The sequence below is a fragment of the Hylaeus volcanicus genome, chromosome 4 (genome assembly GCF_026283585.1).
Source record: "Hylaeus volcanicus isolate JK05 chromosome 4, UHH_iyHylVolc1.0_haploid, whole genome shotgun sequence".
NCBI classification, from domain to species: domain Eukaryota; kingdom Metazoa; phylum Arthropoda; class Insecta; order Hymenoptera; family Colletidae; genus Hylaeus; species Hylaeus volcanicus.
The window spans coordinates 24,136,739-24,152,563 of record NC_071979.1 but is presented as its reverse complement, the minus strand read 5'-3'; the positions used below and the strand labels follow the sequence as shown (position 1 = coordinate 24,152,563).

The window sequence follows — 15,825 nt, the reverse complement described above, 5'->3', positions numbered from 1 at the left end:
TCTCATTCTTTGATGGTCGTCGGGGCGCGGATAAGGGCGTGATAAAAACAACCGTTTAAGCCACGCAAAAATATTTCTTTCTTTTTTTTTTCTTTTCTTTGTTCTACTTGTTACTTCCCGTTACCGAGAACGATTTCTTTCAACCCCTATTTGATTTTTCTTTCTGCAGACAAAGGACATCCGGGAGAATCGTCGAGATCGACAGAGAGCGGACAGACTTGCTTCCGAAGACCTTTTAATCTTTTTTTCTTTTTTAACACTTTCCTTACAATAATCGTAACCTCATGATGTTACGTTTGGTTTTACTTCGCTTTTCTCTACGTCTACGAATCCTCGAGAAAACCGACATTAACCCTTTGAGTGCTACGAACGCATAAGCACGTCCACGGAGACCTACCTGTGTGGACAACGAAATACTTTTTCATGTTGTTTGTTATCAAGTCCGAATGTGGAAATTCGTTAATTTTTACGTTAGGATATGTTTCACATTTTAACGTTTTCGATAAAGTAACGATAATGTTTGAAAAGAAGGGTGTCCACGTGGATAACTTCGGCCAAGAGTATTTGAGCACTCAAAGGTTCAAATTGTGCATTACGTTGTTAAAAGAAAAAACAAAAACAAAAGAGAGAACACGAGAAACTTGCGACGATACTCCGAGGCACCCTTTCGTTCTTACAAATATATATATATATGTATATATATATATATATATAAATTCACATACATCTATATATATATATTTATATGTACGTAATGTAAAAAGCCGTTTCGTTAAGATTATACTGAGATTTCAGAATCGAAGTGACGGAAAAAATTGTAACAATAAAAGTGTTAACAGTATTAATACAGAATTCGACTGTTCGTACAGGCGAGAGACCTTTCTCCAAGGTACGTTTGGGGACGCCCCTACTACATCGTATAGTACATGATAGCGTTAAAAATAATAATAAAAATAATGTTAATAGCAAAGTAGGCGTGTGTAAAAGTTCCAAGATTCTTTCGAATTCCGAAGTGACGTGGAAACAAGGGGGAACGTAAACTCGCTTGCGCTTTACAAAACTCGAGAATAAAAAAAAAAAAGGTAAACGCAAGTACGAAATTTTATCGGTTTTATACGAAGAAGTTATATACGGTATACATAGCAAATCAGAGTTCATAGCTTTGTCTCTCATTGATACTTGATTATTCGTCGATAAGATTATTGTTATTACGTGTGCGCAGGAGTCTTGCTGCGTTCTAATGGGGTCGCGAATTCCTGTAAATTCTTTTCTTATTTTTTGACGGGGGGAGTGAGTCGACCGGAAACGTCAGTGGTCGAAGCATTTCGCGCGACCAATTCCATATCTTCTTAGTTTTTAATAATATCCGAACTTCGTGATGTCGGATGATATACGCGTTTTTATTTAGTTTAGATCGGTATACAAGTGTATCGTTATCTTTCAAGTACCATATGCAAAGGTTTCGTTTTCAGTTAAACACACACTCCTAAAAAAAAAAAAAAAAAGAAAAAGGTTTCGAGTTTCCCCTTAATTTCTCAGGCATTTCGTGTTAAGGCAATCAGTATAATCTTTTTTTTTTCTTTTTTTTCCCCTCTTTCTTTACATCGTTAATTCCCTAAGTTTTAGGTACTCGTCGCTAATTTACACACCACAAAGTACAGGACACGAACGATCGTTCGTTCGACCATTCCAACGAGAAAGGTGCGTATGGTTAAGCGGATACGTTCGAGAGGGTATACGGTGAGAATCAAACGAAAAGAAAATCCGTGAGAACGAGTGAAAAAAAAAACGAAACGATCTCGTCTCTTTAAACACCTTTGGTTATTCGTAACGTTATTATTATAAATTCGATTGCTGATTTCGTTATCAGTGAAAGCCAGAACACGCGAGCGTTAAGACGATTGAAAAAGAAAAAAAAAAGAAAAAGTCACACGCTACATATTTCATATAATTTTTTATCAGTTTATATGTATATGTATATATATATATATATATATACATATATATATATATATATATATATATATATATATAATTTTACTTTGTTTTTTTTTTAATCATACACGTTTTGCAGATACACCCACAAATTAATTCAACGTTAAGATGAGAAAGTAATATAAAGGAAATTAATTACAATACGAAATGCACACAAATGATAAGCGAGAAATCTGTGCAAAAATTAATTAAAAAAAAAAAAAAAGAGAGAGAGAGAAGAAGAAGATGGGAGGGTTGAGGAGGCGGAGAAGTAATTGAGACATGCTTGTTACTCGTTTCAACAAGCACTTTCTACTTTCGGTAGAATCTTCGCGAATTACACGTGCGTCATACGCACGTACTCCAAATGGATCGTTCTCGGTATTCTTTTACCGCAACATACAAATTAACGAACATCCCTTGTGTCGTGAGTTTCTCGATTCGACTGTTCTTTTGGTGTAATCATTGCACGTAGCAAAATCAAATAAAAGCGTCCATTATCGAAAAAAGGAACAAAACACACGTACAAGCATTTGTCTTGTATCGTACCATAAAATGGAGGCGATTAGATTAATGAACGATTATCGATGAAGAACAGAGAATATGTAAGTTCGACAGTGCGTTTACACGTAAGAATCGAAAACACCGACAGAAATGAGGACCCTAATAAATACTTTAATTAAATACAATTTCATTTTCACAGAGAAAGCCACAGTTTGATCAACACGTTAAAGCTCAGTCTAATCCCTCCATTTTAGAAGATCAATTTCTAAACAGCTGTAACATGCGAAGGAATGGCTCGCCAACCTGATATTTACGATTATTCATTCTGTGACACCTATCCGAAACGATTCGATTAATTAAAATTGCTTGTACCGTTGTCTACAGAATTTCTTGTTCATAATAAAGCATCTATGTACATGTAATTTACGCGATTCCGCAAAGCATGAGAATGATTTTATCGTTACGCAAATTTAAAAAAATTTAATCAATCGCTGCCGTGAAACATTCCGTCCGAACGGATCGTGCCCGGCAACGGTAGATTTGTAATTTTGTATAAAACGTATTCGTATCTTAAAAATAGAGAATATATTAGCAGCTGAGCGTTCGAAAATCTACACAGTGAGACGAAATAAACATGGTGCGTATGACGGGCGTTGTTTTGTTTTGTTTTTTTTTTCTCTTCTTAAATTGTCCGAGTTTCGCGTGGGATTTGAACGAAATATATATTTTTTGGTATCGTTTACCTCAACTGATCGATTGAAACGTTTAACTCTGTTCTAACGTTGCCCAATACAGCCACCAGATATAATTAATTCGATATGGAAGAACGTGGCAAGACTCACTGAGGAGCGTGTACGAGAAATGTATATGACTGCAAAAAGTGAGTTATGTACATTATTTGCATGTGTCGGCGAATCAGCCCTTGCCCTTGTTCCATGTCACATAACGACAAAAGATGGCGAGATTAAGAGTTTAAAAAGTGATAAGATAAGGAGGGTGAGGAGGAGGGCATTCGAATAATTATTAATATATAATATTATAATAATAACAATAATGATGAGGTGTTCTAAACAGTGCTAGGACTAGTGCTAGAGGGTCCTGTGAGGAATCAGGGTAGGTGGGTACGGGCTAAGGAGGGGTTAGTGTGGAGGCGGAGGTTCCGTAGATTGATTTCGGCCATCTACAGCCCTAACCGGCTTCCTACGTGAAGGACCTGTTACTCCAACTGGACCAACTCCACCTCTAAGGTACGCTGGTGCCGGGGTTGCTATCGGTTCTCTGATAGTTCTACTAATTGGTAGCGGTAGTGGTTGCTGCAGTACCTATGTAACAGGATTACAAATACCGGATTATATTCCTCGAACTCCTGTTTCCTTCAAAGTCAGTGTTTTCCAAACTGTGGGAGGATGCACCTTCCAATCCAAGGCAGACGGAAACGAAACTTTTGCATATAGAAACACGTGGATAAATATTAATAAGGGAGACAATGTTTCAGTCTTAAACAAGCCTTTATTTACGTATCGATCATCTGATTTGAAATCTTCAGAGTGTTAACAGGGAAGTAAATCTATGGATGAAACAGTAGTCGTAGGATTGTAGACAACAGTACATTTGGAACAGAGGACATTCAATTAAAATTCTGTTATTTCGTAAAGCTTACCTACCATTGACATCGTTGTAGAAAATCGAACCGGTGAAAATAAAAAACCTGAAGGATATAATCCACAGTGTGCACGTCACCAACGATACATGGGTAAATCAATCTGTTTTCTTAGTTCTTGAGTCTTTTAACTATATTGTAATTTTTCTGTTACAATTAAATTAGCTAAAAAAACTGTATTCAATACGAATAAAGCAATAACATTTATTACATATTATTATTATACATGTTATTTAATAGTCATACATCAATCCTAGTGGTTTTTTTACATATATATTAGTTATCAATTTCAGTTAATCATAGTTTCGTAAATATTTACTCTTAATCTTCGACGTTTTCTATTTTTCCTCAGTTATATTTCATGGTAAACGTTACAACAATAGTTGTCCAGCATTGTCCACAATTCTATGACTACTGTCTCTCTGTTTCATTTTGCATACAAGCATCTCTACTATCTTTCTATATAAATACATTTATCATTTTAAATATTTCACTTACTCTCATTTACTTAATGCACTCATTCTGATGTTTTTATTCGAAAAGATTACATAAATATATTACTCAGATTTTTGCGACTTTTTCTTTTATATCACATTATTTGCAGTATGCAGTGTAGTAAATATTACCTATTTATTAATACGAGAGTTTTGCAAGCATGTAACGTGACCAGAGGTTATCTTTAAATTAATTTGTATATTCAATAAGTAGAAAATTCAATCGATCAAAATCAATAAAAACAACTCATTTTATATGAATTAAAATAAACATAACAACAAATATTTTGTCCATATATCTCATGCATAGAAGGTTCCCTTTATTTCCTAACGAGGGCGCTTTTTCCAAAAAGTTTGGAAACCACTGCTTTAAGTAGCCTTCAACTGTCCGTAATTATGTGCTCAATTAATTCATACATACTTACCAGTGGCTGAGGTAATACACTATGCATCAGTGTTTGAACCATAGGTGTATTCTGTGATGCGAGGCTATTCGAGTTTGGGGGCAATCCTTGACTTTGTAGACCCGTCCCCACACTACCTGCAGCTGCCTGAACAGTATGCGGCTGTTGCGTAGAAGTTTGCGTTACATGTTTACTCGTCGCTTGATCCCTTTTTGCTTCTTGAGTTAAACTTAATTTCTTTGTCGAAACCGTGGAAGTATTAGCATTTGGTGTTTCAGGACTGGTTGTGGCAGTAGTCGCACTCGACACTGGTGTTTGCGCTGCAGATTGCTGCTGTATTAACTCCGGCAATGTTTGAGAGAGAGTTCCGACGATAAGTTCGCGTGTAAAGAGGCTCCTATTCGCACTTTCGCGTTCAATGTTTTGCAACTGTGAGTCAGATAGAGTAGTCGTGATGCATCTATAAAAAGAAAAGAAACGTTATGAGTAAAGATAACCTCGCCGTTTTATGAACATTAAGAAAAGCTATATGTCTGTTTTACTCTCAAGGGGATCATATTAAAATATAGCTTTTGGCAGCTGGCACATTGACCATGACACGCACTTTTGCATGTTTCAGACAAAGAACTAGCATATATATAATATATCGGAATTGTTTACGTGTATATAGCGACGCTCAATGAATGATGTTGAAGCGAACGCTTGAAAGAATTTTTGCCCAGATTTAGATATATCGTTAAATTTTGCAATACGAACATATAACATACCTTGGCAACAGAAACATATAGTTCTGCGAATTGGTGGATGATGCGCCGGACGGGTTGGCCACACTGGCTGCATTATTGTTACTACTCGTACTATTTGTTACCACGCTGGTCATAGTACTAGAATGACCACCTCCACTAGTACCTCCTCCGCCGCTTACAGAACCGATAGGCTGAGTCTGCCTCCTAGGTAACCGCTCCAATTGTTGCCTAGCAGCCTGAAAACATACTTTCATAGTACTATGCGTCCTAACTTCATTTCACTATTAATCTTTTACTCCGAATGAAATTTTTTGAAAATCTCAAATTATTCTTACTCTAACTTGTTGTCGCTCCAATTGTAGCTGCATTTGCAATTGTTGTAATTGTGATGGCGTTGATGCACTCTGACCAGTTCCTGCACCACTTCTACGAACACCGGATAATTGAGAGAGTAATTCTGCAATTGAATCTATACCATCTCGACTACTTGGACTCAATCCCCCGGACGAACTGAAATGCATATTGGACCTGCAGGTCCAATGACACGCCAATGAACATTATCTAAGATGAGATGACAATGATAAACTGAAGCTGAAATCTTACTCCTTTTAAAAATGCTCTGAGACAAAATGTACTTTTCATTGCAAGGAAAAGCATGTAGCGTTATCCACATATGATTACTAAGTGATATTTTAATAAACGATAAGTAATGGTTTGGATTATTAAACGTTATAGTACAAGTACAAAAAGAATGTTATTCGATAAAATTACATGCATTCAAGTATAAACTCCAAAGTACATATCCAATGAATCAATTCAAATAAACGATAAATGTACTTATACCTAAAAATACAGTACTCTACTTCCAGAATATACTGTAATACCTACTTTAAATTTAATTTATAATGTACGTCGGCATACATACCTGCGAGGTCGTGGCCCACCAATCGGGGCTCTAGCCGCATTTGGTACCCGTCTAGCATTATGTCTACTTGAAGATGGTTCATCCAGAAAAGAGATCAGATCTCTTGGTCCACTACGATGCTCCAAACTCAAGTGCCCTCCAAAATCGTCGGTCACATTATTAGGTTCTCCTCCTGGGATAGATGCACATACTGGACAAACCTATAATGAAATTATAAACAAAAATTTCCTTGATAATATTATAAACGCTCGAGGGGACAAAATACTTTGATATACGTACGACTTCAAAAGAAGTGTCTGGGTGATCTGTGGCTACATGTTCTTGTAATGTGGCCTCGGTAAAACCCATTCTTGTACAGTAAGGACAAGTTAAAGATTGTGGTTGCTCTATACTCACTCCCTCTCCACCATAATATAATTCTATCAATTAATAAACAAGAGAATTTATTATTGCAACTACATCATATTTAAAGTGATTGTCACAGAAAAAATATGATAATTATCTTACCAAAGTCAGATCTAGTAAGTATACACTGCATAGGGTGATCAGTGACATGCCTTGTAGTATTGGCACCCCCCTCGTAGCAGCTGGCACACAAATCATAATCGTAGCACACGAGGCACTTGTATCTGCGACCCCGAAAATGCCCCTTTAAGCAGGAGTCACAACTTACCCCTGGAATAAACATAGTCATACATTAATACTTCACAAATAATTACTACTTTATAATAATAAAAGTGGGTTGAACATATTACCAAACCCACAAGTTTCAGAAAACATTTATGCACAATACTATATATAGTACCTGATAAATAAAGGAAAAACACTGCACAATGTATATATTCAGAATAAGAGCTTGGGAAGAAAAATACAGTGGTTCCTACAAAAGATATTTATATATACCTTGTACATACATATGTGTGCACTAACCTTGAACCAAATCTATAAAAAGTAACTTGCTTAAGTCTACTTTTAAATCTGTCTGCAAATACAAACAATCCTTATAACAAAGACTGTTCCATATTTCCATAAAAATACATACATAATTCTATGAGTATTAATGACGAAATGACGATAAACAAGTAATACAACACAACTATATAGAAATAAACAATCAAAGTGTGCACAGCAAATAATTTCTGATAATCAAGCATAATGTTAAGAGCCTAACCTTCATTTTTTACAAGAAAAATAATTATATTTGAGATTGGATTAACGTTACCTTTGCAATACTACGTAATATTGTGTATTCCTCTACTGTTTACTATAACTCACATTTTTTGTACACAATGCATGTATACAAGTAGCAAAATAATATTTACCAATACATCTATAACTTATGTATACAACACCTAAAATACATCAAAATAAAAGCAGTATTGCTTTTTTCTAATATCTGTCATAAGGATCAATATATCTATACAGATATACTCACAAACAGTTTTGAACTTTAATACAATAATTGTAATTTCAATTATGTAACATGCATAGATATAATGCGAATGTAAAAAACCATGTAGATTAATTTTATGAACATGACAGACTACAATTATTTAGACTTTCCTAATAATATTCTAACGTTCAAACTACAAAATCCAGCACACCGTGTTGTTTAATATTAAAATTATGTTATTACAATACAATAAACAAAGTTGGAGTATCCGAAAATTAGAGCTAAAATTGAGAAAAAATCAAAGAAAAAACTAACTCGAGGACAAAGAGCAAGAGGAACACTGTCCAATATGTTTTACATGCCTAACATTATCAGAAAGAGAAGGGAATTAAACAAGAAAACTAATTTCAAAGGAGTCAGCTGGTAGAGCATTCTGACAGCTGGTCAAAAAATATTTTCTCTTAATTTCATTCGTCTCGCTAGAATTGGGTATCAAAATCTGATGACATTGCAAAAAAAATCCACTGAAATCATCAAAGAAGAACATTGCAAATTCACAGAAATTGGAGTAATTTTTTATAAGTGCTGCCATCTGGCCTCTGACATTAGACCCTTTGGCACAGGGCTCGCAAGAAATCTCTTACGAAAAATCTCATGCCTCGGAAATTTCGTAACCTCGATGAACGTATCTGCGTAGACTTTCTACGTGCACTTCCGAATCCCGATAATCCGAGAATCGTACCATCGATGATAAAATAAATTTAGCAAATGCAAATTCGTGGCTGACTTGCTAGCCGAGAACAGCACACACGTACGTACCTTCATGTCGACTCATTTTCCGTTTAAAATCTCATATACGCCGATAGCGCGGGGTCTCGCGATCGAACAGTTTACAAAATACGATTGTTGCTCGCCACTGCGTTAGCTCTTCACGTCGCTCAGTGCAGCAGACACGATGGGAAAAACATTAATCGTCAAACAAAAAATTTTTCGTTAGAATTTCCAGCGAAAACCTAACCCAACTAGGCTACCGTGACGTCATACTAGACCTACGCTCCCGGAGAACGTTGCGGGCAGGGTCTCTGTCATTGCAACGTTGCCATCTCCTTCGTAAACATCCGCGGGAAATTCAAATCTTATCGAGCACAATCGTTGGTCGCACGTTTATTATTATGCAAACTGAAGTAATTATTTAGGAAATTTCATTAAAGAAAATATTTTACGAGTAAGACAAGTGATTATTAAGACACATTCAGAGTTTAAGTGAAATTGGAAGAAAAAGGTAACTTCGAAATGGATGTTGAAAACTATACTAGAATTGACAATACTTACTACTCCTAAAATACAAGGTGTCCCAAAAATGTTGTAACACCTTGAAAGAGGTGGTTCGGGAGGTGATTTGAAACAACTTTTTCCTTAGCGAAAATGTTGTCTGAGGCTTCGTTGAGGAGATATTCACGGAAAACACTGACCAATCAGAGCGCGCGTATACCGTTGAAGCGGCCGTGGTAGCGAAGGCTACGAGCTAAGCGGCTGCGTCAATTGTCCTTCGATGCACGTTGAGTCACTTGTTCGCATACAAGCGCGGCCGCTTAGCTCGTAGCCTTCGCTACCACGGCCGCTCCAACGGTATACGCGCGCTCTGATTGGTCAGTGTTTTCCGTTAATATCTCCTCAACGAAGCCTCGGACAACATTTTCGCTAAGGAAAAAGTTGTTTCAAATCACCTCCCGAACCACCTCTTTCAAGGTGTTACAACATTTTTCGGACACCCTGAATACAATTTGGCTATTTCTAAAAAACATACGCATATTTACCATTATTATTCATGATCGAGGAAAGACAAATGTGAGATAAATTAATAAATTTCACAGTTAGTATCGAATTAACGAATACTTAATTTCTGTGTACTTTATAAAAGAGGTATTTCTTTTATAAATTTTTTATCAATTTTTATCGTGGACAGTACCCAGCTACTCGATTGACAATCTATTTTCATAGTTTGTGCCGAAATCTGGCAATCTGGCACTCCTTTTACGAACTTTTCCGAGAGTTTCTCGTACGATCTCGTACGACTTCGTATTCTTTCGTACATAATCGCAAACTCCCGAAACCTATTTCACGAAGTAGCTTCATTTATCGAACAATGGCGTCGGCATTCGGACGTGTTATTGTATATGGTGGCAAGGGTGCTTTAGGCTCCGCTTGTGTTTCGAAATTTAAATCAGAAAATTGGGTAAGTGAACAACACGAGAAGTTATAATAAAACTGAAAAATTCGAAAAATCGTTTCATTAGCAACGGCCGCATTACTTCTTAAGAAAAGTTCGGGCTGTTCCTTACTATACCAGTGACTGTTAACTGGAAAAATACTGACAACTAGTTTTTTCCAACTAAAACCAAACTATAGAACATTTCTATATTGATAAATAATTAAGTTTTTATATTTACTGTTAATTAATTCCAGCTACTGTTAAGTGAGTGTATATGAAAACACGTTATCATTGCGCAAGACTTATCTTAAAACATACGTCAAAATGATGTTTGTAAACAATTTAATCCTTTCCTTCGATAATTTCATATATTGACTGTAAAATGTGATATAATAAGAAGGAGGCAAAATATTTCTTAATGTATTTTGTTATCCGAACTTTTGCGGTTTTATAACACGTTTTAATCGATCTACAGAAATTTCGCGCGCTATTTGAATATTATCGAATACAATATTTTTTTTTTACCAATAATGATTATAACATGCGTACATATATTATTTGTCTGATGTATTGTAATTTATATATTGTTCTTATTTTCATAATGTGAATCATTACTTTGATAAATATAATAATTTATTATCGTATAAATAATATATATTTAAACAATTAAATTGCAATACTGCGCATAATACTGCAATAATATTTGTCTCCAAAAGGAAGGCAAGGATTGCTAAGTAAAACATAGGAAAGTTACATCAAGGCCATAACTACTGAAATAGAGCCTTTCACAATGTATCACAGCTTATCCTTCATTAATAATGTAAAAACTTGAAATTCTTGTGTATCTAAGATCCTAAAAATTGCTTTTCATCATAAAGAGTAATATTATTTTCTACACTATAAAATAATTGCATATTTTTATATAATTATAATTATTTTGTATACAACTAAGATCCTTTAAGATAACAAAATTGATTACATATTTGTAATACTAATATATCACTTATATAATTGTAGTGGGTTGGTTGCATTGATATGAAACCAAACGAACAAGCTGATGTAAATGTAATCGTGAAACCTGAAAACAACTGGCAAGAACAGGTATTTTTACATATCGTTATATCAGTGGAAATAAGGAAATATATTTGTATATAAAATTACGTTTTTATACGTTATCTAGGCAGTTGATATTTTACAAGAAATTACAAATATTTTGAATGGGGATAAAGTAGATGGAGTGATTTGTGTGGCTGGTGGATGGGCTGGTGGAAATGCTGCCAACAAAGATTTTATTAAAAATAGCGAACTCATGTGGAAGCAGAGTGTATGGAGTTCAACCATTGCTGGTAGTATTGCTGCACATCACTTGAAGGAGGGTGGATTTCTATCATTAACTGGTGCAAAAGCAGCATTGGAGGATACTCCAGGTAAAAAAATCTTATTTGGTACATTATATTATTCTTTTCACTTGAGTATAAATGATACCATTTTATTAAAATAGGTATGATTGGCTATGGAATGGCTAAAGCTGCAGTTCATCAACTTACCAAGTCCTTAGCAGCCAAAGAAAGTGGTCTTCCAAAAGATTCTTTAGTCAGTGCTATTCTACCCATTACTTTGGATACACCTATGAACAGAAAATGGATGCCTAAGGCTGATACATCTACTTGGACTTCTCTTGAATTTGTAGCAGAGTAAATAATTTCTTTTACCTCTATTTCGTGTTGCTCTTTTATGTTATAAATTAAATAATAATATGTTATAAATTTTCACATTTTATTTGACAGCCTCTTCTGGAAGTGGTCTCAAGGTCAAGATCGTCCTGTTACCGGTAGCCTTGTGCAGCTAATTACCAAAAATAACAAAACAGAATTGATTACTGCTTAAAAAAAGAAAACTGGATCTTTGGGAACAAGAACTTCTGGGTGCTTCCATGACAATATACACATACCTATTGTAAATGTTTCATGTTCGATGTTGCCTCTTAATAATTTAATCTTACATTTTTTAAGCATTTATATTTTATGTTATATGTATATTAAAACAATTTAATACTGTAAATATGTAAGAATATTTTTGTCATAATATTTACATCAGTACGGTATTTATTTCAGTATGACATATCTGCAATAATGAAAGTATATAACAGGAAGAAACTATTTTTTTAAAGATTTTATATATGGTTTTGTGTTTCTCTTTATACAGATATATATTTTGTATAGTAAAATAATAAATACTCTTACATTCCAGAACCTTTTTATGTTTATATTAAATAGGAGAATGCAGTAATGAAAGCTAATATTAATTTTGTTAATTATTGTTGTTAAAAGATGTTAACAAATAAAATAAAAAATGATACTTTAACGCACCACAATGTGGTTAATTATATGTATATATACCTAATTATCAAACTTATATCATAAGACACAAAAAAAATAATTCTTGTATATTTTAAAAATAAAACCTAACAAATTATATTGTTCAACATAATTAAAAACTAAGTATCTCAAATGCAATTCACTTACTAAGTAACTCAAGTGCCAAGGTTACTCAGTTGCCCGGATAGCTCAGTCGGTAGAGCATCAGACTTTTAATCTGAGGGTCCAGGGTTCGAGTCCCTGTTCGGGCGTTTTTTTTTTTCTATACAAATTAGTTATATATTAATCAATTTAAACATATATAATACGAGCTTGATTTAACACGTCGGAAAATTGTAATACTAAGTTTGGAAAAATGTATTGAGATCTGAAATTGCAATTTAGCATGTAAAGAATTTTATTTGAAATGTACACAGTGGAAAGTATATGTTTAACATCTATTACAGATTCTAAATTTACGTAATGAACATTTTATTCAGTAAATAAGTAGACATTAATTTATTAATAATGACCAAGTAGACTAACAGTGAAGAAACAATCCTTTTTATGTTTTCGAATTGACAAGATCATCCAGGAACTTGGCTTCATCTGAAACAGAAAAATACATATTTATGATATAAAATTATATTTAGTAAATATATCTTGAGGACTAAGTGTTTTTGGTAATTATTTTAATGATGCCATTACCTATCAATCGTTGTTTCTTCTCTGCTGCAAGTTTTGCATCTCGCATAGGTTTCTCTCTCAGTGCTTTCTCACGAAGAGCTTCTTCTTTTCTACTGAATCTATTTTGATGATAAGCTCCATAAAGAACTCCAACTGACAAAAGAGTCCATCGACTAAACTGTACAAAACATTATTATTAAAAACAAGTAAATGAATATTATTAGTACAATATATCTAAAGTCTTCCTTAACTTAATAGAAGCAATTGAATATAGTACAGATGAAAACATAAAGAAATATATAAATTCTTTACCGACACTATTTTATGTTCAATTATTTTAACAAAATGTATTATTTAAGTAACACTTGTTTAGGGTTTAATTCATCAAAAAGGTTAGAAAATAACATACAAATTTATCACAGACAATGTATCTTTAAACGTACAAGTTGGATATAAAAAACAGAAATACATTTTACAGTTGTTTCGACGAATAACAATTTAAAATCATTTCACTAAATTCCATAAAAATTATGTAATATAATCAGCTTGAAAAGTACTTGCACTAAAACCCAACTGTTACCGTAATAGAATAAAGCTAGAATAACAGGTTTCTTCGTGAAAATCATTCGAGACAGAGTTCAAACACAGTATTTTGAGATTGCAAAATTAATTAACAAATGACGATACTCACTTTAATTAGTGGAGATACCATTAAAGGTCTCGGAAGTGCCTCGCCAGACGACATTTTGCAAATGCAGTAGGACATAAGAGCACCATCTGCAACTCTTGTCAGTACACAGATTGGCTTCGAGCATTGCCGCGCATTTTTCAAAATTAAAATATGATAATTTAACATAGCAATCAAAAAACGTATTAAATTTGGTTTACAAGTTAAATCGATTCTTATAATTTTAGAAAAAAAAAATCAGCAGAATCAATCAAAGCTCTAGATTCTTCAGATAAGCGTGTCGATTAGTGGACCGGCTGCACTTTACTTTGGCGGACCTAAAATTTTCAAGTTTCTTGTACATAATCCTGTAGATTTTGTCGAGTAAATCCGGAAATGCTAGTTTCAAGGCGAGGAATCCACTAGTTCAGAAGTTATGAAAAGTGGCATTTTAGGGGATTTGACTGACACTTTCGACGCCATATTGGCTTGGAGCCATACCCTGTCGGTAAAACAGATTCTCGGTAGTGGCGGACTACATTATGTACTACTTTTATATTTTTATGCCTATTTTTGAAAACTGACATATTTAGAATTAATAGAGTCGGTTTGGGCCTATTTTCTCGGGGAGGGAGTGCCCTCTTAGAGTACGAAATTCAACTTTTGAATTGTCTGACAAATACGGTAAAAAGGTTCACCTTTAACTGCTCATAACTTCTGAATCAGTGGATTCCTCGCCTGAAAACTAGCATTTTTGGATTTCGCTCGCCGAAATCTACAGGATTATGTAAGAAAAACTTGAAAATTTTAGGTCCGCCAAAGTAAAGTTTAATCAGTGGAGCCTCTGGTGCTAGTTTTAGAAAGCATCAACTGTAAATCTGAACACCTCTCAACGATACTCACAGTCATAGACTTTCGAGGGATCGGATAGTTCTCGGCAGTAAGCAAAATGGCGTCATTGTGGATGGTGATGTCGTTGACGGTTTCGTTATTTTTAACACCTTTTCTTATGTTTTTGCTTGCCATTATATTTTTGGCTTCTATTGGAAAGTCACTCGGCGTTAGAAGATTATACATAAAATTGTTGTTAGCACTTTTCGAGGTAAGACATCTATTAAACACAGACTGTAATTGTTGTGCTGTGCCGAACAATTTTCAAAATCGTGAATTGACTTGGCAATACTTGTATTATCAATGATATACTTTAAAGTTATGAATAGAATGGATATCGTCGTCGATATGTTCGTACGAGTCACATTCTTTCCTTATATATATTTTGGAATGAACTTGTCGACGTGAACACGTGTCTATTATAAAAATAGTTTCCCGAAAATGCGACACTTCTAAATTATATTCGAGAACTCTTTAGAATTTCACGTATATTCTTCGATTCAAACGTAGAGTTTCATTCAGGTTTCAACGCTCGCGCCAGAATTCAAATCGTTTCCCTGAATACATTTTTTTAGCGTTCAGGGTGTTTTGGTGTACTATGTTTACATATTGTTAATATTGTTTCATCGTCGTCTGTTTTGAAATGCCATTCAATGAAATGGCACCGTAATATTTACGCGAGTCGAAGTTAGCGTAGTACTTAATTAACGATCAACAAGTTGTACTACACTCTTCTCATTTAATTTCATCGTATTTATAGTTCACGTTCATAACTAATCGGTGACAGTAACGTAAACGTCGTTCTTACGAAATAAATGTTGAAAACGTTAAAAATGTTAACAAAACTGTCGTTCGACTTTTTTTTTTATATATTTTTGTAAAATATGATAATAAATCGAACGAGAATTCGC

The 15,825-nt window shown here is 34.3% G+C and overlaps 3 protein-coding genes and 1 non-coding gene across 9 annotated transcripts in view; 3 read left to right on the top strand and 1 right to left on the bottom strand.

The window, feature by feature from the left end:
* Positions 1–1,381: 1,381 nt before the first annotated feature.
* LOC128874758 (E3 ubiquitin-protein ligase KCMF1-like) lies at positions 1,382–9,150 on the bottom strand. Of its 3 annotated transcripts, none has more exons than XM_054119801.1 (8): positions 8,920–9,150; positions 7,215–7,382; positions 6,987–7,126; positions 6,708–6,907; positions 6,118–6,292; positions 5,804–6,018; positions 5,058–5,496; positions 1,382–3,800 (listed from the first exon to the last, which is right to left on the bottom strand). In XM_054119801.1, exons 1-8 carry the CDS (start codon positions 8,933–8,935, stop codon positions 3,618–3,620), a joined length of 1,536 nt encoding a protein of 511 aa, XP_053975776.1. In that variant the 5' UTR covers positions 8,936–9,150; the 3' UTR covers positions 1,382–3,617. The 3 variants fall into 3 exon arrangements, with proteins under 3 accessions (XP_053975776.1, XP_053975777.1, XP_053975775.1); XM_054119802.1 differs by having other exon boundaries at positions 6,118–6,208; XM_054119800.1 differs by having other exon boundaries at positions 6,118–6,310; positions 8,920–9,149.
* Positions 9,151–10,178: 1,028 nt separating this feature from the next.
* LOC128874701 (dihydropteridine reductase) lies at positions 10,179–12,564 on the top strand. Its single transcript, XM_054119674.1, has 5 exons — positions 10,179–10,336; positions 11,330–11,413; positions 11,493–11,739; positions 11,814–12,006; positions 12,100–12,564. The coding sequence occupies exons 1-5, from the start codon at positions 10,247–10,249 to the stop codon at positions 12,197–12,199; spliced, it is 714 nt and encodes a 237-aa protein (XP_053975649.1). The 5' UTR covers positions 10,179–10,246; the 3' UTR covers positions 12,200–12,564.
* Positions 12,565–12,868: 304 nt separating this feature from the next.
* Trnak-uuu (transfer RNA lysine (anticodon UUU)) lies at positions 12,869–12,941 on the top strand. The gene has a single exon. It is a non-coding gene; the product is annotated as a tRNA-Lys (tRNA).
* A 1,992-nt stretch (positions 12,942–14,933) lies between these two features.
* LOC128875905 (glycerol-3-phosphate acyltransferase 4) overlaps positions 14,934–15,825 on the top strand; it is an 11,687-nt gene continuing 10,795 nt past the window's right edge. For all 4 annotated transcript variants that reach the window (XM_054121919.1, XM_054121918.1, XM_054121917.1 and 1 more), the window contains exon 1: positions 14,934–15,125. In XM_054121919.1, the coding sequence (XP_053977894.1) occupies positions 14,973–15,125 (153 nt within the window). In that variant the 5' untranslated portion in view covers positions 14,934–14,972. The remainder of the gene's footprint in view (positions 15,126–15,825) is intronic.